Here is a 25728-nt window from a genome sequence, read left to right on the forward strand (position 1 = left end):
GATGTCTACTGAGATAAGACGAAGTGGAAACACAGGTACAATCTGATTGGACGATGGGACACACTGGTCATTTGTTTGATAAACCCTGCCATTTTCCTTTATAACGCACCACTTGCATAATATACATCTGTAGTGTTTATTACAGTTAGAAAATGTTAACTTAAAAAAAAAAACATAAATTTAATAAAAAAATATAAGCATTAGATCAAGTATGCTGAATGAAAGGTTTTTTTTTTTTTTTTTTTGCATAAGGCCTAAGCCTTGAACCTCTTGAATTGAACAAAATTTATTTGATTTTGATGTGGTTTTAATATATATATATATATATTTTTTTTTTTTACAATGTTTTAGCAAGAGCTTGACAATATATTAAATGAAGCCAAATTAATGCCAGCTGTCAAAATGATTACTATTAATAAAAACAATGAATATATCTGTTGTAACAACAACAACAATTACAATAACAATAATAATTCTTATTATTTTATACTATTAATATTATTGTTGTTTTTGTTTATTATTGTGATTTTTTTCATTTAGTTATTTTTAAAGTTTATTATGTCTTTTAATTAAATAATTTCAATACATTATGCAAATAAACATTTCTTTTATAAAAATAATATTTTGTCCAATAAATGTTCAAAAATTCATGTTCATTTTTTCTTTTTTGCGATACTAATACCCTTCACCAACACAAAAGGAAACACATAAACACTAGGTACATAATTAGGTGCTTTTACATTTTTAATTCATGGTATCTATTTCAATTTCATGTAGCTGAACGTCAAACTGGAAAATGTTGGTTTATATGCGTTTCCAGTAGCGTGTCAAAATTTAAATGAGACTTTACTGTTTTTATTTTATTTTTTGCATTTTATTTAAATAATGACTAAAAACTAAATGACCAGTCCTACCATTATTATGTTATGTTTCACTTAAAATCTAAATCCATACAGCCATATCAGTGAAGCACTAATGATAACTGTTCAGAATTAGTCACGACAAACACACTAGACCTCCCAAACCCACACACACCTCTTCACGAGCTTCTGACAGGCATCTTGCCAAAAACCACTGAGCAACTTCCACAACCACATCCTCCATCAAAGACACCACAATGACCCATCCAAGGCATCACATCACATTATTAACACATGCGACTGAATCCCTGAGCCCTTTAACACTACTTACTGCTGAGTCTTATTACTGTGGAGCTGATCCGGCGGACTGGCCCCGGGGAAAGCTCCGGTCCAAGCATGGGCCCTCTCAGGTGCCTTTAGTGAGATTTATAATGGTGCAGTTTGAGCTCCACTACCAGGTGGGAACTGGTAATAACAGGCAGGACTCCGTACAGGTGAGTTCAGGCAGGTGCACAGCAGCTTCTCTCTTCTCTGCATGCTGAGGTGCGAGCAGCACTTCTAACAACCTTTCTAATCTGCCCACCCCAAACAACAAGAAACATGCAACACCCATGGCCTGAGACTGTTTGGCTCCATGGATATTTTAACCAGGGCTGAGCACCAATGGCAGAAGACCCCCCCCCTCCCCTCCTACGTCTTATAAGTAGAAGCAGCCTGAAACCAGAGATGCCCATGTGCTGTTCTTAAATAAGAGATACACTACACTTAACGATCCCACGTATAAGACCCAAACAACAATATCTTCAAGTGTGCATTTAGAGTACTTTCCTCACTACTAGTTGACATTCCTTACGTTTTTGCTGTAGCACTTTTAAAGCCTGATTATTGTATTTTTGAAACAATACTGTAAGGAACATAATGTAGTTGCATCTGCATTACACTCATCTCTTTTAAATGTATACGTTTATATCTATTTAAGAGAAAAACATTGCATACAGTTGCTTATAAAATTATATTTTTTCATGATGTGATATGCAACATGAGTGTGTTTCAGCACAGTGGTAATTAAAGATAGATAAACCAGTAGACCAGATAAAAAAATAAAATAATAATAATAATAACAAAAAAATGAGAAATGTATGAATATTGTTTAAAAATTGATAAAACCTACACCACCATTCAAAAGTTTGGTTCGCTAGGATTTTTGTTCATGTTTTAAGATATCTCTTATGCTCACCAAGGCTGCATTTATTTGATCAAAATTGTTAAATAGTATTACAATTTAAAATAACTTTGTATTTTAACATAGTAAAATAGTGCTTATTATTAATGTTGAAAACAGTTGTGCTGCTTAATATCTTAGTGAAAACCTTAATACATTTTCCGTCAGGATTCTCCGATTCTTTCTTTCAAAAGAAGAGCATTTATTTGATAGATAATTGCATTTAGTGTAACCTTTCAATCAATTCACAGGGTCATAAATCTGAAGTATAACTTCTCATATCAAACTTAATTTCTTAAAAAGATAATAAATGACAGAAATAATCCAGGTAACACCTAACCAAACACCACATAGTGTTGCACAGAGATAAAAAAAAAATCCAATCATGTTGTTAGGAAAATCACCTGCATCCTGAGAGCTCAGGACATTGAGCGCAAACAGCATGGCAGTGGAGAAGGTGGTGGCCTCTTCTTTGCTGGCAAAGTTTAGCCCGTAAACTTGTCGCGCATCACGCCATTGGTGGAAAGTTGGCGTGGCCTGGTTATATTTCAGACCTTTTACAATGGAGTAGTTTATAACGACCTGCAAGCATAAGGACAGTAATCAAACTATTTCAATTATCAAGGGGAAACCTTCTCAAGCATTTCAGATTATAAATATCTGCGTAGATGTATGTAAATAGAACTGAATGTTTATTGGATAGGACTGTGAAACTAAGTAAGATCATATCACACAGCGTCTCCTCTCAGTTATGTTGGACCATGCTGGTGTCTCACCTGCTGGTCCTGTAGTTTGACTCCCACTACACGAAAGCTGTTGTTGACAGTGTTGTGGTAGATGTTGATGCGGCTGAAGCCCTGCTGGCCCGGTTTGACTGGCACCCATTTTTTGCTGGTGTCATCATAGATCATCACAGAGGCTCGGGCTTGACATATACTCTGTTCACTATGAGGAAGAAACAGGAACGCTAGTTAAGATTCACAGTGTTCAACAACAAGAACCACAACAATAAATCACGATATGGGACAATGAAAAACAGATGTCAGACTCTTAGCAACAACGATGCTGCAACTTGATTCTCCAGCAATGTGTGTAATTGAGAGTGATATTTAGCTGTGCACATTCAGTGAAATACACTCTTACAATTTCTGTCAGTTAGTTACAAATTACGAAATTAAAGATTGTGTAGAAATTCTATAAAACATTGCTTATTCCAAGAAAACTAAAACAGCCAAACCTTCCAAAAATGCCCTTTGCTGTTATTGTGGTATTATGGCCCAGTGAATTTGTTTGAAGACACTCATCTAGGGGCGGGTTTGTTATCTGTACTAATTATATAGTGTTATAGGCAGCTAACGAGTGAGGCAGGAATGTAACCTTGTTGACTGCTTGATATGAGGCCATGGTTTAATTAAAGACATGAGGTTCTCCGCTTCTTTAAATAGAAATCTTCTGTTGTCAGGGAACAATTAACATAACGAGAGAGCAGAAATTGTGGACTGTATGATCAGCATAATAGCTTTTGTCCTTTTGTGCTGCTAATAATAATGTTTAATACAATGTCTAAATGTTAAGTAATATAATAATTGTATAATGTATACATTTGATATGGATTGTTTTAGTTTATTTATGCAATATATACATTTTTATTCATTTTAGTTCAGCTTTTACTAATACATTATTAAAATCAAAGTTGTATCTTTTATAACATTATTAAATGCACTGTAAGGTTATTAAATGCTGTGAAATATTGTTTATTGTTAATTCATGTTACTTAATGCATTAATTAATGTTAACAAATGAGTCAAATGTTACCATTACCCCATATATATAACAAGCCTTTTAACATAAACTAATTGTATTATAAAACTAAAGATTTAATTACCATATGTGTTCATTAATTTGTTAGATACATATTAATTTTTTACATTTTTATTTATACAAATGTGTTTTTTTAACACTTATATGAATAATTGTCAGTTAATGATTTGGCTGGTTCAAGTTTGACAAATCTTAAGTAGACAAAATCAGTTCTTGTATCAGTTTAAATTCTGTGGTTCAGTAAATGAGTCTGAGATGGACTTCAAACTTGCGTATCTTTTTTGCATTTCGTGCACACTGGACTAAGCATTGTGATCAGAACAACTCAACTTATATACAAGGCTTTCACAAAATCTCAAGAGTCTGGAGATGTTGACTGAAATGAAGTAAAACTCTGAAGCACTGAATGGTTCGCACAAAGAAGATTGGGTTTTCCTGTTGGTGTGCTAACTTAAGCTGAGCAGATTTCCACTCTGACTCCTATATACCCTAAAACATACTGAACCACCACACCCAACTCCCACAGAAACACCCAAATCCAGCCGCACACGCTCTTTACACTCGCCTGTACAGAGCAACAGCTCTTACTAACACTAAAACATATTCATAAGATATCGCCATTTGAAACAATAGACCTGAGGATGAAAGTAAGATAAATCAGACTCACCGCTTCTGTGACATTATGCCAAAACAGAAAATTCACACTCTGAACTCAGAGAAATGGTACATGGACCATATATAAAAAAAGTGGTTTAGAGGGGGCTGGACTACCGAAGAGAGAGCCCACCATAAAGCAACAAGCATTTATGAGAAGTGAAAGGAGTGAGTTGTTACACATTTTTTTTAAAGGATGCGTTTGCACAAACTCAGCTCAATTAAATGTGCTTTGGTTGATGTGCAGATAACTCAGTTTTTACTCAGTCGTGGATATATTACAAAAAGTAATTTTAGAATATATATATATATACATACTCCATTTAAACAGCATGTATTATTCAATGCAGCATTAATTGCATGAAAATGTAAAAAACAAAACACATTAAAAACGTATTTGTCACAGTTCAGGGCAATTTAAAATAACCTAGCAAAAAACAATATAAATGACCTAAATATATATAATTTCTTCTAAATATATTTTTAATTGATTAATATATATTTTAAACCTGATGTTGATACAATAATACAGCATCAGTCACCCTGGTCTTTAATGGTTCAAACAGCATATTTGCACACTGAATGCTTTCGCAAAAACATTTTCTGTCAATCACTACTCTCCGCTCTTCATTCTGTGGTCTTTCACGCTTGCCTTACGACAGAGCCTATTTCTGGCATCCATCTGGGGTTAGAGGGCGGCGCGGCAGCTTCTTCCCTGTCCTCCCGGTTTCATTTCTCCCCCCTAGAGCTAGTCTGAAATGAAGTACACAGTCTTTCCTCCACCGATGATGCTTAGTCGTCATAAATTACATCCTGACGGCTCTTTGCTTCCATAAACATCCAATATATTTAGACACTGGGCTATCTCAGTTTACTTCTCCTAATAACATATCACGCAAAGCATCTCTCTGTTACTATTTATGTATAAAAGAAACATGGAAAAAAATCGCCAGTGCTGTATCCAATGGAACCAGAATATTCATTATCAAATAGAATCAGTATGCCAAGACTTTCCAACAAAACCTGCAATTCTAAAGGGTCAGATACCAACACGTCTTGTAATAGCAAGCTATAAATATCAGAGTAAGAGACATTTAAAACTTAGAAAGCTTTATAGTCTGTCCCAGAACTAAAAAGACAAGCAGCAGAGAAGAGCTTTGATGTTCGAAATGTGAAACTACAGAACATTCTAAAGTACTCTGACGATGGCAGAACTTACATATTTATTCGTTATTCATTTATTCTAGGGCTTCATGAATTGATGAAAAGCTAACAATTATTTAAATACAAAAAAATACACAAAATATCTATAAAATGAAAATGTGATTGTTTTGTTATATTATTGAAATATTTACACTATTTAAAGTAAACATTTTAGGTCAAAGAGTTTCGAAAGTTTGTGAATCCAGACTGCGCTACAATTATGTGCAAAGTGAATGTTCATTTCAAGCTTTTAAGAGCCTGCCATGAAAAATCTATAATACATCTACTGTATGCTCTTTGTAAATGGCTGTTAATGGAGAAAGAGGATGTGACTATATAATCTAACCTTGATTCTTTGGTAAACTAAGTGAAATGTACGAAATAAAAAAGGTTTGTTTTTTGAACTTTAAAGCAGTCTAAATTTAGAGCAAAGCAATTTTTTTCGATGAGAAAAGTGATGCATTAAGATGTCTAGTGCTGCTTTGGTTTATTCTTACAAAGTGTCATACTTCATTAGACACAACAAAACCTAGCCAAATCACTGAGTTCAAATCATTGAGTATATCTGTGAGTGCTCGACAGGCAAATGGCTGAAAGAAGTTCTGAATGCTCCACACATCTAATGCTTTTACTCCATAAAGTAGCACTATGGGACAGGGATCTCTTGAGCCTCCCAGCTATGACCCCATTAGTTGAATGCTCTCCAGTGTGGATGAGAGTGAGTAAACACGTGTATTTGTCAGCATATGTGTGATGGAGAGGGCCACATGGACCTGAGCTTGTAAGCACACTTCATGATTGGCATGGGAATCCCTGGTGAATGCATACGTAGTTCTCAGATGTCACAGGCACAATATAATGTAAGAATGTTTTCTGATGAATCACAGTTGTCATAGCAAAGACCCCAGTGTGGAAGAGATGAACGTTGCTAAGTGATGGCATGGTCAAAGCCATTGTTGCCTGGCAGATTGGGGTGATCAGTTCTGCTGAACGTGCTGGAACAGGCCAGACTCCATCATTTGTCCACTGCACAGCACTTTGTTGCATAATGAGCATTATTTCCCTTTTATTATGAAATTGTTGGTTGAGCTCTAGACTGTTCTGCACACCTGTGCAAGTCTGAGCACTTTTAATCATTGTGAAAAATATGAGTGTGACAAATTAGAAATGTTTATAACTGGTTTATGTGTGTGTGTGTGTGTGTGTGTGTGTGTTTAATACACATGTTGGTTGTATGTGTATATATTAAAATCTAAATATTTTAATTAAATATTTTAACAGCAAACTGCACAAATGAATGATTCAGCTGAAGTAAAACTGCACAGTAAGAGGTCAAGTGATTTTCTGGATTTTTTTATACATTTGTATACATATATATTACATATACACTTTTTTGTTTTTAATTATTTTCATTTATTAAATATAATTAAACACATAAAGATAGATAGATATTATAAATAATTGTTTTTAAATAAATGTATTTTATTTTCTATTACATGTATTACATATTTCATCATATCTTAGATTATTATAATATTTCCATAATATAAATAAAAAACAACTCATACAGTTCTGGAACTATTTGAAAGTAAATACAGGAACTGATTCCCCTTTTTGGGTGAACTATCCCTTTAAGACCAGTCATCAGTCGACTAGAATGTTGAAAATATAGTTTTACAAATTCCAAGCCAAGATATTTTGAGTTTACTCAAGACATTGTAAGAGAAAAGCGAGAAAAGCTGTTATCGGCCATAGACTCCCAGTTGATAAGCCGCCATAATTAATAAAAGCTGTGAAAAGCCTGGCATTTCCCATTTGGCTTCTGCCATCATCACACCCGCAGTGAACTTGGTCTCCACTCACCCAAACTCTGTCTCAATAACCAAGAGATAAAGAGAGGGAGCTTGACAGGACTAGGCTCCTTTAAATCTCATGTAAAAAACATTTTGTCTCAGCTCAAGGCCAAACACAAGGTCTAACTCTGCTTATGTCTGGTCACAAGATCTTCACTGCCTCGTTTGGCCAGATTTCAGTGGAAAATAACAGAATGTGCCTGAATTGGCTCTAAGCCGATGGAGTCTACTGCATCTGGATATAAGCCTGGATGTAACACTGCTCACCATCATTTGATCATCATCTGGTGACAAACTGTTGCCATGATTAATAATAGATGTACATAAACATCTCTTTTAAATTAAATTACTTTAACCGCCTGCTTTTTCTGCGGGTGGTAACAGCACAGCATTAATTACGCCAAATGCAATGCAAGGCGATCTGTAATAACCCTTATTTACAGACATAAGGTGAATTTGACACAAATGACGATGAATTAATTTAAATACTCAAATGTCTGCACTACTTCGGAGCACATAGCACCTGGTTAGTGAATAAAAAGTAAATATTGAATGCCAAATTATTTACTGTAAGATATTTTTGAGGGAGTGAAACAATGAGACTCAACAGCAGCACTTAAAATTATAGCTGGGGTTATTTTAAGCAAAAATGCTACACAAAGTGAGCCCTGTAAATGTTTCTAAAGCAAGTATAATATGGAAGTTCCCTGTTATTAGTGTGGGAGGATGGAGCTGAATCAAATGAGAGTTTGTGTGAAATAGGGAGGCATTTTTTAGCTTGTAACCCAGTAATCATTTTGGGAAGGGTGGGAACCAAGTTAAATCTCTGCCTATGAGAGACACTTCCCCCTCTCAGGGAGCTTCTGAGGCCTAAGAAGCTGGATTACAGGCTGACTTCCAGAAAATCCAGGACTTCTAGGCTGCAGTCTAAATTACTGAGGATTTATAGTCTCCTCCAACACAGTAATCTCAACATCGAGGAAGTGAATGCCACAGAGCACTGAGAAGAATTTAGCCAGGAGTAAAATTGGCCCCTGCATAATCAAACTAACTGTCAATTGTCCGTTATTTCCTGGCATACACTGATGATAACAATAAATGACTAAACTACACTACATGAAAATAAAAACTCACTCGTTTATTTCATCAACCAAACATGATAGTTAGCCAAGAAGTTACAAATATTTAGCTTGACTAAACAGACTTTCGATTCAATAAAATTGTGGCAGCAGTGATCTAAATCATTTAAAATGCTTTTAAATGTTTTTGAAAGAAGCCTTGCATGCCCACCAAAGCTACATTTAGGCCTTTTTGATTATAAATACTGAAAACTGCAATATTGTGAAATATTTAGAGAATGTATAACTTTTTAGAATGTTTATATTTTAACATATATTAAAATTTTTTATACATATATTTTAAAAATGCAGTTTCATGTCAGAACTTTGTATTTAAAAAATCTTACTAACAGCAACTGTTTGAACAGTTAGCATATATCTGTAAAAAGATCAAAAATCACAAACTAGAAAACCATGAAAGGCAACACACATATCCTACTGCAATGAAAGCAATCCCAGAATGCAATGTACCAAGCTTGGTGAATAAAAAATTCAAGATGAAGTGAGCATAATAGCGTCCGACACCACTCTTACTAGTCAGCAAATAATGCCACAATTTATACTAATGGAAATATTATCCTGATGTAATGATTCTCTGTTAAATGTTTAGTTTTTTTTCTTCACAATATTAAACATAATTATAAAAACATGAATAAATAAAAACATTATGATAATTATCCTATTAAATAATTGCAGCTGGGCCATAATGATAATATTATTAAATGCAAACAAGACTTTGAGTGTGATTTATTCAGTGATATTTGCTAAATAAGAGCAGCATTGGCCATGTGTTCATACACTACAAATACGAATGTGTGTCAGCTTCTGAAGCACATCACTTAACGTCAATATTGTATGTCGAATTTACCCTCCCCCAAAATCCACATCCATACACACAGGCTCCGTTAAAGCTACAATGGCAGAAAGCAGTGCTGATGGCCTAATAGTCTTTTTTGCCTTTGAATTAATGTGCTTAAGTGCTCAGCTAAATGTTTCAGGCAGGGCTGGTTTATAATGCTAGATTTATCCAGAACATTGACTGTGGCATTATCTGTCATTCTCTAAGCTGCACGCTTTCAAAAAAAAAAAAATAGCTAGGAGATATAATATATATTTAGATATAATCGGTTAAATCTCGCTAATTTTTCATATGGTTTTTTTGTCCTATGAGGTTTTGACTGAGAGGAAGATAATGTCTAAAGAATGTTCTCAATAAAGCTGGGTAAGGCTGGGCTGAGAGCTGTGTTTTACTGCTGGAGTTAGAACAGAAACACTCACCACATCTTCTCTAGAGAGCCACTGGACCGAAAGTGAACATCTCCCCTAAAGCACCCCTTTCTTTAATAATGACATAAATTAAACATGGGCCCTCACAGAACATTTTTGCAGAGTTTCCACATAAACCAACCCTTCATAATAATTCATCAGTGAGCATCACTAGTTTTGCAATCGCTTAAAAGAGTTCACATTTGTTCCCAACTCTGGTGGCAGGCAACCCAAAATTAGTTCTAAAAGTCAAAAAGTTATATATATATGTGTGTGTGTGTGTGTGTGTGTGTGTGTGTGTGTGTGTGTGTGTGTGTGTGTGTGTGTGTGTGTGTGTGTGTGTGTGTGTATGAGGCAAAAATGAGGAGGGCATTTTTCAGATCATCAGTCATCAAAGCTTAGTAAATATTGGTCACAGACACTGAGATGTGATTTCAATTTCACAAGCTGATTACTGACTAAAAACTCATCATGTTTTCATGACATTCCAAGTCTAATTTTGACAAAGTGGTTATATCTAAATGTGTGAGTTGTTCAAATTTTTTCTTATTAATGGCATTACATTGTTCATTCAGATTGATTTGTGATCATGAAAAACACAAACACAATAGATAAGATTTATCGCATGAACCAATCATAGCCAATCATAAACAGTCATATCTAATCATTTCGTGATGGAGGCATTGCCTCATCTCACGTGACTTCTACCTATTCATAATAATAACCCCCAACCAAACTCACCACATGCTTTAGGGGGTCTGTTAAAACACAATGGGCTCAGGGGAGGCCGGTGTCGCTGTTGGACAGGTAAACTAAATTTAGACAACTATTTGAACATCTTAAGTGTATGCTAAGGAAAATAATAGTACTTTCAACTTTTAAAAGGCAGGAGAGAATGCATCCCATATATTTATTAGTTCACATCAGAGGATGTGCATTCAAACAAACACTACAATATTCTATGAATTCATCTGTTATTTATCTGATATCATATTTAATATTAATCCATTTTACGATTTTTTCTTCTGAGTGATAAAATTTTGATACTGTATTGGTTCACCACTTGATATGTGACACAAGCATTAAGGCATATATGCTATATATATACATACTTATATATATATATACAAACAGCTTTATTCAGTTCATTCCAGATCCATGCTAGCATCTAAACATAAACCACCAGTATTCAAATGATGACATTTATGGCAAATGAATCATCTTCAGACATGTTCTTCAAAAATTTAAATGCTTTTAAACTTTGCATTAGGTTACTGATGTGAACAGAATATCACACTGACCTGATTTTGCATCCAGTTAAATGAAGCCCAGAGTCACTGTGGCTCTGTGGTAGGCAGAACTGGACAGAATGAGCATCCATCTCTCAAACACATCCACAAAACAGATCTGTAGCACCCTACTGAACCTCTAACCAAACCTGCTTTAATTAATCTCAAACACTTATATAAAATAGACCTGATGTAGAACAGCACAACGGATGTGTACTTCCAACCAAACAAGCTTTATATCATCTAGAGATTTGTTGCAAGATTAAATAAGCATTTTCAAACGTCATAATCCCATATCGTCAAAAAAAAAAAAAACCGCAAATGACAATCCATAAGTTTGTATGATCTCTCTACTGTTAGGAAAAAGTGAAGAGAAAGTAAAAGCAAGGAGATAGGAAATAGAAACAGGTTCAACAGTGAGTGGTCAACAGTAGGGTCCCACTAACTAACACCCGGGTATCCCAGCATTAGGTTTTCCTCTGTAAGGGGACGGCCTGACTGTGGATGTGTTGTTTTGTCTAACCCTGAGGGGGATTACCTCATGACGCCCAACCCCCCACCCAGCTGTGACAGAGGAATTGAAAACGAGACATTGCTTCCTAATGCTACTGCCGGCACACACATTTCATTTACTCTTTGTAGCAAAGACAGCATACACATTAAAAATAGTGTGGCAACCGACAATATTCAGCCGAAATCATTGACCCAAATGTTTTGAGGGAGTCGAAAATCATTGACTAAAATGGTGACATTTAATTAGCGCTTCTCCAATGGCGCGTTTGACTGTGTCAGTGTCTAGGATGATATGGCTCGCTTGACAATATTGTTTTCTCATTTTTAATCAATCTTTTGAACTGAGGTCCGTTAGTCTACACTGTTTTCAGTTGAACGAACTCACTAAACATTATTTGTAGCACACCTATCATCTAATAATCACAATAAGCTTTGCGCACTGTTACTTCGATATGAAACTAAATCAGAGCTTTCAAATTTTTCACATTTATAACAGAATTCAAATAAATGTTGTTTTGATGCTCTTTGATGAGATGTGCCAAATAGCTTTAGCTGCCTTAGTTCTGTTGAACTCAGGTATGAAAGAAACCGTACATCTGAAATATAGAACTTCTCATGTAATCGCTCAGTGAGTGTTTCAATAAAATTTGTCAAAAAATGTTGTAAACAATGTCACATAACATTACTTTTACCTCTTGTAAAAGCCATTCAATATCCATTAATCAGTATTATGCAGAATATATATTTCATACTCATATTATTTTTACTCTGTTGTCTTTGTTAAAAGGGTAGCTCATCCAAAATGTCATCATTTACTCACTCTGAAACCTTGTTGAGTTTGACTTCATTTTTAAAAATATCTTCTTTTGTGTTCAAGAAGAGGAAGTAAAATCATATGGATTTTGGAACGACATAAGATTTGAGTAAATGATAATGTAATTTTTATTTTTGGGTGAACTGTCCCTTTAAAGTATGTTTAAATGACATATCATGAAGACAAGTTGTTATTACAGCCACTGTTTAAATGTTTATATTTCAGTAATAAATTGTAGTAGAGATATAAATATCATTAAAAATTTGGCATAAAAACTGCCTCGTGTGCAATTCAAATGTTTAGACGTTCATAGACATTATAGACTTACTCGAGTCGTGATTATTAAATTAATTTAATTAATGAATTCATTATTAGATAAATTTTATTTTTGCTTGTCAGCTAAATGAAAACATAATTTGGGCAAATCACTATTAAAGGAAGTTGAGACACAGCATATGAATCTGGCATGAGAGGAATGACAGCTTTATATTTACTTCTTATTAGAAATGTATGTGGCAGGTTACGAAACGGACGGTCAGCCAGACTGTCACTGACACACATTTATAGAGAAACCAGAGCACACACTAACCCTACTTAGCTCAGCATTTCTTTACACAAGCGTGGCTTTCAAAGAACTGTCAAAATGAGACGTTTCAGCTCTGGAAACTACTTTAGGTTAAATGATGACACAAATCATCTGAGATCATATGAGATGCGGAAATATGAGATATGGAAAGTGCAATATTGTATTAACATAGAAGAAAAAATGGAAACAGCCATAATGGAAAGATAAACACTCAGGACTCTGGAGGACTGGTAACTGTGAACGATCCAACCACTGTAGAACATAAAACAGATATACGCTTTATTTTGAATACTTGTAGACATTGGAGTCCATTGATTTTTTAATTTCATGTTTGATAAGCACTAAACTGGAGCTTAGCGTAATATGTTTGTTGAATTACTCTTAAAATAAAACATTTACGAGCTTTTAAAATAGGAGTGACATGCTCGTAAATTTTAAGAGTTGTTGCTGAATTTTCTTTTTTAAGAGCAACTTTTAGCTTTAGGATTTTGGTGAATATGGTCCAAGGATTTTATCCAAACTGACAACTTCTAAAAGCAAGCGACATGCAGTTCACTAGATAAATAAGCCTAGACATCAAATCATGATATTGAGCTAGGAAGCAGTTTTCTTGGTGATGAGAAAAGTGGACAAATGTCCCGCACCCTTCCCCCACATTCTGGTCACTGTATACCAGGTGCAGGACACTCTTAACTAATCCTTATCCTTAAAGGAAAATACTTTGAATCACCAGCGCACTAGCAATCAGTAGCGAAAATAGGCCTGTACTGGGTTACACTGGGTTACACAAATATAGAAGGAAAACAGCCAGAGGGAAAAATAAAGAGGAAGGAGCTGTGTAGTCAGTCTAGTTTCAACAAATATTCAAGGATTGCTTTGCCTTCACCGGTTACTAATAGGTTACCATGTGTACAGTTTCTAATACCATGACTTATCACTCACCAAGTTGTTGTTTTTGAAGCAAAATAAAGAGCTTTGGTGAAAGAGTTGTACCACAAATTTGGCTCTGCTTCGGATCAAATGCAAGCGATCCCAAATTCGGTCTTAACCACACTTTTGTCCCTACATGGCACCCGGCTCCAGCTTATGTCAACTGCCTGGAGCTCTTCCCAGTTGTGGGACATCACATTTTCATTTCCTGTAAACTATCTTGCCTAACTAATTTCTTCTCTGGATTTAAGTGTCCATTAAGCCAAGAAATCTAAAAATATTCAGGCTCACATTTCAATGAACATCTCTTCTCCATGCACTTTCAAAACATCTGCACAAAAAATGCTGTACTGTACATCATCTTGCCCTGAAACAGTCTGCAAGAAACAGTTTCAGGATAAAAACTCACAATGCTATAAAAATGCAGACTGAAAACTCCAACCCAGTGTCCTGGTTTCTTATTTAAACCCATGTTTTTTCAAAATGCTAAATGACTCAACAGTAAAACATGGAGTGGGTTTGGGACTCCTGCTCTGTAGCTATTGATCCCAAGCATGTTTTTGTAGATTAATAAACTCATTCCACCGAGGGAACAGCTGGTGGGGAAACAAATCGCAAAGTTAACACACTAAAAGCCACTTGGGTTGTTCAAAACCATGATGAAGTAAACACAGGCTTTTTTTTTTTTAAGCGAAACATATGGTAATCCTCAGAGGAACTCAGAAAACAGGGTAATAACAAAAACCACACAAGACAAATTCTTACCCATAGTCATCAAAAGAATACATATCGGGAAATTGAGGCTCCGTAGACACCAAGGAGAAAGAAAATTCCTCACAGTCGGATGAAACAAAAAGAAAACCAGGAATAGAAGGTGGGATCAGAGAGAAATAATACTGTGCCTAGTTCATCCCTCATCCTCTCAGCTAGGTAAAACACAGAGCACACTCATTCCTGAGATACAAGAACAGGGAGTGTGTGAGAGAGAAAAGAGGGTGAAGGAGGGTAGGAGAAGAAAACGAGAGAATGAGAGCGAGAGAGAGCAAGCGAAGCATGTGACAGATATGGACCAGTCACCTTGTCCTGCTCACATCCATTCTTATCCACTCAAAGGATTGGAAGGCGTTCTGTGCCTTAAAGGAGTCTCTCTTCACAACACTTGATCCTTAATATGCTCATTCATATACAGCGTTGCAGAACAAACAAGAAGGCTGCTGTTATTCACTGCAAGAAAACATATTTGTCTTGTTTAGGTTAAATCACTCAGTTTAGTGATTATGTGTGTGTGAGAGCGTTTTTGTGACATATCAGGAAACAGATTGTATTGAAAATCTGAAATAGCACAGTTTCCTGTGAGGACTATAGGTGTAGGGCGATATAATATACAGTTTGTACAGTATAAAAACCATTACGCCTATGGGATGTCCCCACTTTTCACAAAAACAAACCTGAGTGTGTGTGTGTGTGTGTGTGTGTGTGACTAAACCTACAATTGTTATATGAACACCCAAACTGAAAACATTTCATGTGGTCCAAAGTGGGTTTAGTACATAGTGTATACCATGGTAAAGTTAAAATGATTTTTATTTAAATAATTTTATTTATTAAAGATTAATTAAAATGATTCAAACTAATAACACTGTGAGTTTATAAATTACAACAACCGACTCTTTAAGCAAAGAACTTAGTAGTATTGCATACTAATATACGCATATTAAATAGTACATCGCATGCGAAAAATACAAATAGATATTATAGCCAGCAATGAAGAATTTGTTCCCACTTCCCACAACTACGTTTATTTGTGGCCATGTTTTATTAATTAGTTACCAAATTTTGTTTAAATTGTGGTCATGTTCACTCTTAAAAATAAAGGTGTTTAAAATGTTCTTCACAGCAAACCATTCAGTCAAAGATACTTTAAAGAACCATATTTTTCTTACCTTTTTATAATCTGAAGAACCTTCTTTCACTACAGAGAACCTTTCGTGAAACAGAAAGGTTCTTCAGATGTTAAAGGTTCTCTATGGAACCATTTAGACAAAAAGGTTCTTCTATGGCATTGTGAAGCAGTTTTATTTTTTAGAGTGTTTGATTAATTTGTTCCCTTGTTTTAGGCAATTCATGGCCACTTTGTAGTATTTCTGTTTTGTTTTGATCTACTTTAATAGTGGCCACATTCAACTAAAACTAAGGTATCAAGTTCTTAATTCATGACCACAATATTATTTTTCGCTGATCTGTCTGCAATGGTTGCATCGTAACAAAACCTCAACAAGGAGCAAGTGATCATTTTAACTTCTCGTCTAGAGGCTGTGCTCATACTCTAAAAACCTCCAGGATTTACATATTCTAAAAACAGGATTTATTTTTGCAGATACCAAATATTTCATAATCTGAAACCGACACAAGAATTACATATATACTGTGGCTCGATAAATTGTTGCACCACGCTGTAGTAAAAAATTGTTTGTGCTAACAGATGAGGCTCTTGGTTCAAGTCAATCATGACAGCTGGATTTGATACATCTTTGGGGTCTCAGATAAATTACGCAAGAGGAATCGCTACAAGAAAATAAATTTGCATTAGCTAGGCAAGTCAAAAAAATGACAAAATATCATCACAGATTGAGATTACAGAGAACAAAAAAAATGTTGTCACAAATTGAGATTACAGAGAAGAAACTGATCATAACTGACACCTAGCAAGTCTGACAGAAGTGTTTCAACCTGAAGAGACAATTGGCATGTGTAACATTCAGATGTCTACACAAAAGCAGGATCTTATATATGTACTGTTGACACACAACACAAAAACTCATACAAATGTAAACCAACACAATCTCTCAGTGGCTGTACGATTCACCTAATCAACTGATCTCATACCTATTATATAAACAGCTCATTTCATACAATCACTGCTTCCTGGGAGTGAATGCTTTAACCTTATTCCATATTATAGCACTACTGCTAAGAATAGCCTACATTGTGAAGTAAAAACTTCTGCTCAGAGAGTCGAGGGTTGAATAAATCATTCCATTGAACCAGTTCCTCAGTTTCCTCTTGGCAAGAATGCAACCCAGGCCAGTACATTTTAAGACTTCCTTCTAGTCCAGACAGAGAAAGAGAATAAAGGAAAGCGAAAGTGGACACATGCAGAAGACTTCAGAGAGCCTGGAATAAATGCACAAACTTACTTATGTGCATGCTGATGTTGATATACTCTCTACACACTTGTGGATCTCAAAATATTTAATAGCCTGTATGTACACAATTGAGTAATTCAAAATGTCTTAATAAGGGATTAAACTACATATTTAAACAATTCTCAATTTAAAAATAAAGTTTTTTATTAATTTCATAAGGCAGTCAACAATCAACACAATGCATTTTATTAATAACTAAAATTATAAACGTAAATCTGTTGTAATATATATATATATATATATACAATTTTAAATTTTTTTTTTTTACATTTTCTTCACTTTGAGAATTACAGTTGCGAGGTGATAAATGTCGTGGTCAATGTAACTGTGATTTGCATTTGAGATGCAGAAAATTTATTTGTTCCCTAACCACAACTAAGCATGAAACAATGATCGGATTCGTCTTTACCAGGTTGACTTTGAACACACCCAGTGAATATTCACTGTACGGGTGGAGACGAGCTTGCATTCACTTTATTATTGAAATAAAATACTGTAGCCTATGTGGCCGCGTTCATTCCCGCGGACAGTTTAGTTAAACTTGTCATGGCCATCGGCATCAATGCTCTGCATCTCGGCACGGAATGAGCGTTAATACACACCCAAACACCGTCTCCATCCGCTGGCGTCAGCAGAACAGAAAACAGGTGAAGAATCTGCTCACTCATAAAAGACCTCAGCTCGAGCTTTCAGTGGCTGTGTGCCAAATTCTATGAACTGACTACTCAGAAAGCATTCTGGGGATCCATTTCTAGGCGTTTTCTAAGGATCGTTAGGGTAATGAATCAATGATTCAAATGAATCTTTTACGTTTATGAATCATCATAGCCATACATAACTGATTCATTTTTCAAGTGGCACTATAACCGGATCAATTAGCATTCGAGTGTGCACTGTAAATTAGCATTTAATAGTTTGGACTTTCTGAAGGAATAGGAACATTATTAAATTAGTCACTTTGAATCTAAACTTGACATCTCTTATAAGAACTGAATTAACAAAGATATGTCGTCCGTAGGATCGGCTGACAAATAGATCTGCTTTATTATTGTCAGGAAAACACTTATGGTGCTTAAGCCACATTCACACCAAACAGCTAACACATCACATCTATAACGATAATGGCACAGAGGAACAATATGATTAGAATCACTTTCTATTTTTTCAACTGCCTTTAGTTTAAAGACCGTGAGAAATTAAAGCGCAAGACAACAACTGCAGCTCGTTAAAAAAAACAGTTAACGTTAGGACTATCGTTAACGGTTAGTTGTCACTTGATGTGAACACTATTTCTAGAGACTTATTGGCAGATTTGTTGCCTACAAATGATAAAAGGCGAACAAGACTTATTTTAATCTCAAACATGCTTTTTTTACTTAAGTAAATGATTTCATGAGTCGCATAACACATTGAAAGGCCAATCGCTTGTCGCCGCCTACTGGTCACTAAACGAATGAGTGAACCAATCTTTTTCATGAACTGATTCAAAAAGATTCGAATCACTTAAAAAGAATCAAAATCCCCACCTAACAGGACGCCAAAATAGCGGTCTCGGTAGGGAGCTCACAAGGTTTGACACACATCCAAAGGCTGTGATTAACAGTGTCAACTGCTATATAATACATAAATGTATATAGCAAATAGATATATGTATACACACCAATGCATTTTCATGTATAAATGAATATTTACATGCGGTGTCAACACATTGGGCTGCTTACCTCATTTTCTGATGATATCCCCACGAATATATGAATGCAATAAATAATTCAAAAGATGAAAAAAGAAACTTAGCCAAGCCACAGAGGCGAGCCGCTGTATGTAAAGCTATCAGCGCATAAATATGTATTTTAATGAGGATAAATATAACACGTGTAGGCTACTATTCCATAAAACAATGGTCAGCTTGAACGTTTATGCTCATCCAGCGATGCACAGCCAGACCTTGGATCAGAAGCAATGCAGATGTCTCGAAAGATCTACAGCATATCGCTCTCTGTCACCACAGCGGAATAAAACATATCCCATGTTTAGTTCATGGTCGCGCCTACAACATCGATCTGAAATGCGGACTGCAAACATGCACTGGAGTTGCCATTTTCCTCCACCGTGTAATTATGACAATGAGAAAGGAGCTTATGGGGATAGTGTAAAACAAACGCGCAGAACAGCGACTGCTGGTGGCCACAATGCCGCATTGCAACTTCCTCTGAGCCCTGCCTCATTGGGTTAGTTATTCCTCCTCTTCCTGTTATTCATGCTCATTTGGTTCTGTTATATAAACAGGCATTAACAAATTACTTTAGTTTAATGATAAATGATGTTCATGACTAGGTTTGTTGCCGGCCAGGGCATCACAGTGTAGAGTGTAAAGGGTTATGTGTTTTCAATATGACTTCCAGACCCTCTTGTTCCATCCGTTTTTTTTTTTGCTGTTTGGAGGACACATTATTGCAAAACATTTTTTTAAAGGTGAAATAACTGATTTTCCAATTTTATTATACATTCATATAACATAATATTGTCATGTGGTTGTAGGCATTATCCCTTCAAAATATCACTCCAACCTTTATCCAACAAACCTATTTGGTCAAAAACAAAGCTTTCTCATATTTCACAGAACTAACATGTTTTCCTTTATTTTTATGGCTATGCCATATATCCGACAGTGAATATGGAAAAATAGGTTAGACAGTTACAAACAAGCTTGTGCATGCTTAGTTTTATTATTAATACTACAGTCATTTGAGTGTAACTGTTCAATCATGTTTCTCAAGCGGAGGTTATGAAAATGGAGCTTAACTCTATTGTAAATGTGCAGTACATGAGGATGTTTAGTTAAGCTAGTCGATGCACAAAACAGATTTGAAGTCAGACTGAGGATTAGACTAAATCAGTGATTGATGGCTGTGGTGATTTAGCAAATGAAAGTCAGTGAAGGCCATGATCATTTTGCAGTACAGTCACTTTTTTCCCAAACTCATGCTATTTTTCGTCCTTGAGAGGGTTTTGATGGCTGGTTGAATATTTTTGTACTTCTATTACAGTTTAAGTCCATGAAACACCGTAAGTATTTGACTTACAGCAGAGGATATAAAAAGTTCAGCGGTGGGAAGGTGGCTGCAATACCGCACCGTACCATACGGTGGCAGCAAAAGTTAATAAAAGAACATTATGGCGGCAAATTTTAGTACAAAATTATGGGTAACGTGCAATTGATCAAAACACAGTCAAAGGGGTAGAGTATAATTGATGGTATTTTAAAGACTATATAATACCTCAGAAGTTAAGACAGTATTATGATAAACTGGACTGGACTATTCATCCTCAATGTGCTTTGGCATTACATTTAACATTGTCCTGTAGAGCAGATTCTTTAGTTTGTTTTTCAAAGCTAAAGAGATGGGTTTCCATCATAAAGCATCTCTTTCATAGCCTAGGGAACATGTGAGACAGTCGAAACAGAGTCACTTCAAATATTGATGTCCTGAGATCACTTTAAAGGCAAATCAAATCGAGACTCCACTTCACTCTGTAGTCGATGGCCACACTAATGCTTTCCCAAGCCACTTGATTCTAGAAAAATAAGGAAATTCAGTGTGACAGTGGTCGTTTTACAGCACACGCCACTGCATTACACTCATGTCCTTTCCTCCTGTAGAGATTAAGTGGCTGTCATCATGTAAGAAGTTAACATTGGTGACGTGGCTGCTGTGTCCACAGTAGATGTGACTAGGAGCCTGCAGAGGTGGATCGAGAGAAATAATATCATATATTAGCATTATTTGGTACTAAAATGATCTCTAACTACAACCCGAATTCCGGAAAAGTTGGGACGTTTTTTAAATTTTAATAAAATGAAAACTAAAGGAATTTCAAATCACATGAGCCAATATTTTATTCACAATAGAACATAGATAACGTAGCAAATGTTTAAACTGAGAAATTTTACACTTTTATCCACTTAATTAGCTCATTTAAAATTTAATGCCTGCTACAGGTCTCAAAAAAGTTGGCACGGGGGCAACAAATGGCTAAAAAAGCAAGCAGTTTTGAAAAGATTCAGCTGGGAGAACATCTAGTGATTAAGTTAATTGATATCAGGTCTGTAACATGATTAGCTATAAAAGCTTTGTCTTAGAGAAGCAGAGTCTCTCAGAAGTAAAGATGGGCAGAGGCTCTCCAATCTGTGAAAGACTGCGTAAAAAAATTGTGGAAAACTTTAAAAACAATGTTCCTCAACGTCAAATTGCAAAGGCTTTGCAAATCTCATCATCTACAGTGCATGACATCATCAAAAGATTCAGAGAAACTGGAGAAATCTCTGTGCGTAAGGGACAAGGCCGGAGACCTTTATTGGATGCAGGGCTCTCAAGTGTCACGCATTGAGCGTGACAGTCACTCATTTCGGTCTTTTGTCACGCACTCCCGCCACACATTGTATTTCTCACGCAGAAAAACTATTTATAATATATTTAATATGCCGCAGCGCCCAAAAGTTATCTGGTCGCGCCGCTCTCACTATGGAAAAACCGGCAGGAATCAAGCGGGTCTCCCCTGGAGTTCTTAATCGAGCCTGCCACTTATCAGCCAATCAAAAAAAAGAAATAGGCCACACAATAGCCAATCAGAAAATAGCACTATTGTATCTGGGTAAGATTTAATGCAACAACCAATGAAAAAAAAGCATCCTGGAATTGTTCACCATCTTCCTCGTTCACCCACAGAGGAAACCACTGGAGCTCCGAGCATCACTTTGAGCACAAAGTAATGATCTCCTGTTACAACAAATTCATAACTTGTTTGACACAGACAATGACAACTTGACTGCTGTTAGAGAATGTTTCCCAGATAATTAGCATCAGTTTTTCCTGTCTGTTACTTAGCCAACAGTTTTACAGGCTGTTCACTGACAACATCTGCTCAGAACAAGTAACGTTAGTCTAGGCCTAGTCATATTTTCGTTATCACACGATGACTGACATATTGTCACATTATAAATATATCTCTCTCCAATAGGCTTAATAATTTTATTAGCACTAAATTAATTAAAGTGTATTGCATAGTCGATGTTATAGGTCACTATTAAAATCATGTCATATTTTATAATTATATAATAAAAAATAAAAAAAAGTTTTTACATACTGATTGTATATTTTTAAGTTTAATGGTCATGATCACAAAATAAATCTGTCTCTCACTGTATTCTAATCAGTCTTGTACACATGTGCCCTTTTTAAGATTTCAAGACCCAAAGGAACAAGACCAAGTAAGTGAGGAGTTTATGGAGTACCAACTCATGGACATTGCCTTGCCCCAGGACCCAAAAGTCTTTGATGTTATGGAGTTTTGGGGAAGAATGTCCACAACAAAGAACACAGTAAGAAATATTTTGCACACAACATGACTTGCTCATTAGTAATTACGATGAAGGGAAAACATTTGAGAAATAGAGGCCCCTGGTTCCTTTTTTCAAAGGTGACTGGCTTGAACCAATTTGGGAGGCTATCAAAGATCGCACTCTTGCCTGTCTTCAAAACTTGAGAGCCCTGTGGATGCCCGTGGTCTTCGGGCTCTCAGACGACACTGCATCACTCATCGGCATGATTGTGTCAATGACATTACTAAATGGGCCCAGGAATACTTTCAGAAACCACTGTCGGTAAACACAATCCGCCGTGCCATCAGCAGATGCCAACTAAAGCTCTATCATGCAAAAAGGAAGCCATATGTGAACATGGTCCAGAAGCGCCGTCGTGTCCTGTGGGCCAAGGCTCATTTAAAATGGACTATTTCAAAGTGGAATAGTGTTTTATGGTCAGACGAGTCCAAATTTGACATTCTTGTTGGAAATCACGGACGCCGTGTCCTCCAGGCTAAAGAGGAGGGAGACCTTCCAGCACATGCTTTCACATAACATTATCAGCGTTCAGTTCAAAAGCCAGCATCTCTGATGGTATGGGGGTGCATAAGTGCATACGGTATGGGCAGCTTGCATGTTTTGGAAGGCTCTGTGAATGCTGAAAGGTATATAAAGGTTTTAGAGCAACATATGCTTCCCTCCAAACAACGTCTATTTCAGGGAAGGCCTTGTTTTTTTTCAGCAGGACAATGCAAAACCACATACTGCAGCTATAACAACAGCATGGCTTCGTCGTAGAAGAGTCCGGGTGCTAACCTGGCCTGCCTGCAGTCCAGATCTTTCACCTATAGAGAACATTTGGCGCATCATTAAACGAAAAATACGTCAAAGACGACCACGAACTCTTCAGCAGCTGGAAATCTATATAAGGCAAGAATGGGACCAAATTCCAACAGCAAAACTCCAGCAACTCATAGCCTCAATGCCCAGACGTCTTCAAACTGTTTTGAAAAGAAAAGGAGATGCTACACCATGGTAAACATGCCCCGTCCCAACTATTTTGAGACCTGTAGCAGAAATCAAAATTGAAATGAGCTCATTTTGTGCATAAAATTGTAAACTTTCTCAAACATTTGCTATGTTATCTATGTTCTGTTGTGAATAAAATATTGGCTCATGTGATTTGAAAGTCTTTTAGTTTTCATTTTATTAAAATTTAAAAAACGTCCCAACTTTTCCGGAATTCGGGTTGTATCTGATGTTTAAGATTTCTTGCTAGTACTTACTCGGGACTGACAGCAAGGAAATGAGAAGAGGTGAACTTTGCCAAAGTCGTCTCCGGTGACGAGCAGCCTCTTTGCATTTGAACTGCACACAGCATTGATATCAGTACCATCTGAGCCATCCGGCCACAGTCCTGGAGAGGAACATGAACAGAATATACTGTATATCATTTCCCTATGGATTTCTGGCTGTACACTTACATTCATAAAAGACAACACTACAAAACTAATGCTCTTATGCAGTTATGGATACATGGGGAAGACTGTGATTTGTTCAGTCTAGCTATATTTATTTAGTATCATTACAAATAAAGCTGTTTTTTTTTATTTTAAACTGCAATCCATGACATAAAACATCAACCTTACCAAAAACATGGAAGCCCAGAGTACAGGTGAAAGTGGCCCATTCAATATCCCGGGTGGTCTCCACACTCACTACTTGCTTACACACAGAAGGAATCCCTGAAAGACAATAATGTGTATCAGTTAATACATTTATAGTATAAAAAGACAGATTTAACTCAGTGGTTTCTTAAACAGGAGGCCGGGTCCACTAGGGGGCCTCAAGATGACCTGAAATGTTTAAAAATTAGAAAAAAATACCATTAAGCTAGGGCCAATGATGTTACTTATTTGTATTCACTCCTCAACAAGTTTTTTTCTTTTCTTTGAAGAATCAGGGTTCCCACAGTCTTGGAAAACATGGATATATGAGGATGCCTGATTTTATAAGTGCAATTTACAGAGCTGGAAAAATATGTAGTAAAGTCTTAAAAGGGCATTTTTATAACACGTTTATATAGTGTTTTATATTTTAATCACAAATACACATTTTTATAAATTTTAATATTTTATAGGATATAAATTGAGTAAAAATGATTTGTAAAAATCCTTATTCAGTACATTCAGTTCAATTTAGCCATAATGGCATGATGGCAAGCCGATGTTTATTCAAATGCCCTGATTGAATTACAAATGAACTGTCAGTGCAACTGTCTATTTCACTCTGCTTTCACAGTAAAGATACTTATAGATACTCACAGTAAAGGATCTCATAGTCCCCTGAGTTGGATACCAAGTACTGAGAATCCACAGACCAATCCAGATGTGTGATGAAACTAGAATGACCCTGTGAGCAATAACAGACAGTGGATACAAACATTGAAAAACAACGTTAATTTGAGGAGACAGATGTGTGTTTGTACAGAAATAATAATGTGGCAGCGTTTATTGTTAACTAAAACAATTGAAAATCATTTAGATGAATAAATAAAAAGCTGAAATATAAATTAAAAATATATAAATACTAAAAAAACACGGGTAGAATCAGCTAGTCTATTATTTCATGTGTGGTCTATGGTAATCTATAAGTCAAATCTTTGCATAAACACACATACTTACTGAGCACTTTCCAACTCTACTGTATTTCTTTCCATTTTCTGCCACAGCATAAATGTAGATGTAGTTGTCATGTGACCCGATCGCGAGGAAATTACCATCTGGAAAGAATAACTGAGGGTTTTCAACTTAATCAATTGCAGAGACTTTAATGAGTTGCTTGTTTTTGGCTAACACCCTAATGTTTTCCCAGCAAGCAGAGAAAAGGCTGCTGGGAGATTTAACTCGAACCTGGAGAAAAGCGCATAACCGACAGCTGTTCGTTCCCGTCCGTGTGCACCGTGACAAGATCCTTCGATTCGGTATCGAGGACAAGCCACCTGCACAGATTGATAATGAGTGAAAGGACC

The 25728-nt window shown here is 36.0% G+C and overlaps 2 protein-coding genes across 15 annotated transcripts in view; both read right to left on the reverse strand.

Annotated features, from left to right (window-relative positions):
- The window catches only part of LOC132112841 (ena/VASP-like protein), a 30568-nt gene extending 11084 nt beyond the window's left edge, over window positions 1-19484 (reverse strand). For 2 of the 9 annotated variants that reach the window (XM_059520532.1, XM_059520531.1), the window contains exons 1-3: window positions 11299-11697; window positions 2859-3027; window positions 2487-2664 (exon numbers count right to left, since the gene is read on the reverse strand). In XM_059520532.1, the coding sequence (XP_059376515.1) occupies window positions 2487-2664; window positions 2859-3027; window positions 11299-11378 (427 nt within the window). In that variant the 5' untranslated portion in view covers window positions 11379-11697. Of the gene's footprint in view, window positions 1-1191; window positions 1535-2486; window positions 2665-2858; window positions 3028-11298; window positions 11710-14894; window positions 15133-19056 lie in introns of those variants that run through there. The other 7 variants (XM_059520528.1, XM_059520527.1, XM_059520526.1 and 4 more) reach the window with 7 other exon arrangements.
- Window positions 19485-19947: 463 nt separating this feature from the next.
- The window catches only part of LOC132112844 (echinoderm microtubule-associated protein-like 1), a 67036-nt gene continuing 61255 nt past the window's right edge, over window positions 19948-25728 (reverse strand). For all 6 annotated transcript variants that reach the window (XM_059520538.1, XM_059520537.1, XM_059520536.1 and 3 more), the window contains 6 exons: window positions 25610-25698; window positions 25382-25479; window positions 25022-25109; window positions 24347-24442; window positions 23984-24114; window positions 19948-21075 (listed from right to left, as the gene is read on the reverse strand). In XM_059520538.1, coding sequence (XP_059376521.1) covers window positions 20950-21075; window positions 23984-24114; window positions 24347-24442; window positions 25022-25109; window positions 25382-25479; window positions 25610-25698 — 628 coding nt within the window. In that variant the 3' untranslated portion in view covers window positions 19948-20949. The remainder of the gene's footprint in view (window positions 21076-23983; window positions 24115-24346; window positions 24443-25021; window positions 25110-25381; window positions 25480-25609; window positions 25699-25728) is intronic.

This window comes from Carassius carassius, chromosome 32, assembly GCF_963082965.1.
Source record: "Carassius carassius chromosome 32, fCarCar2.1, whole genome shotgun sequence".
Classification (NCBI taxonomy): Eukaryota; Metazoa; Chordata; class Actinopteri; order Cypriniformes; family Cyprinidae; genus Carassius; species Carassius carassius.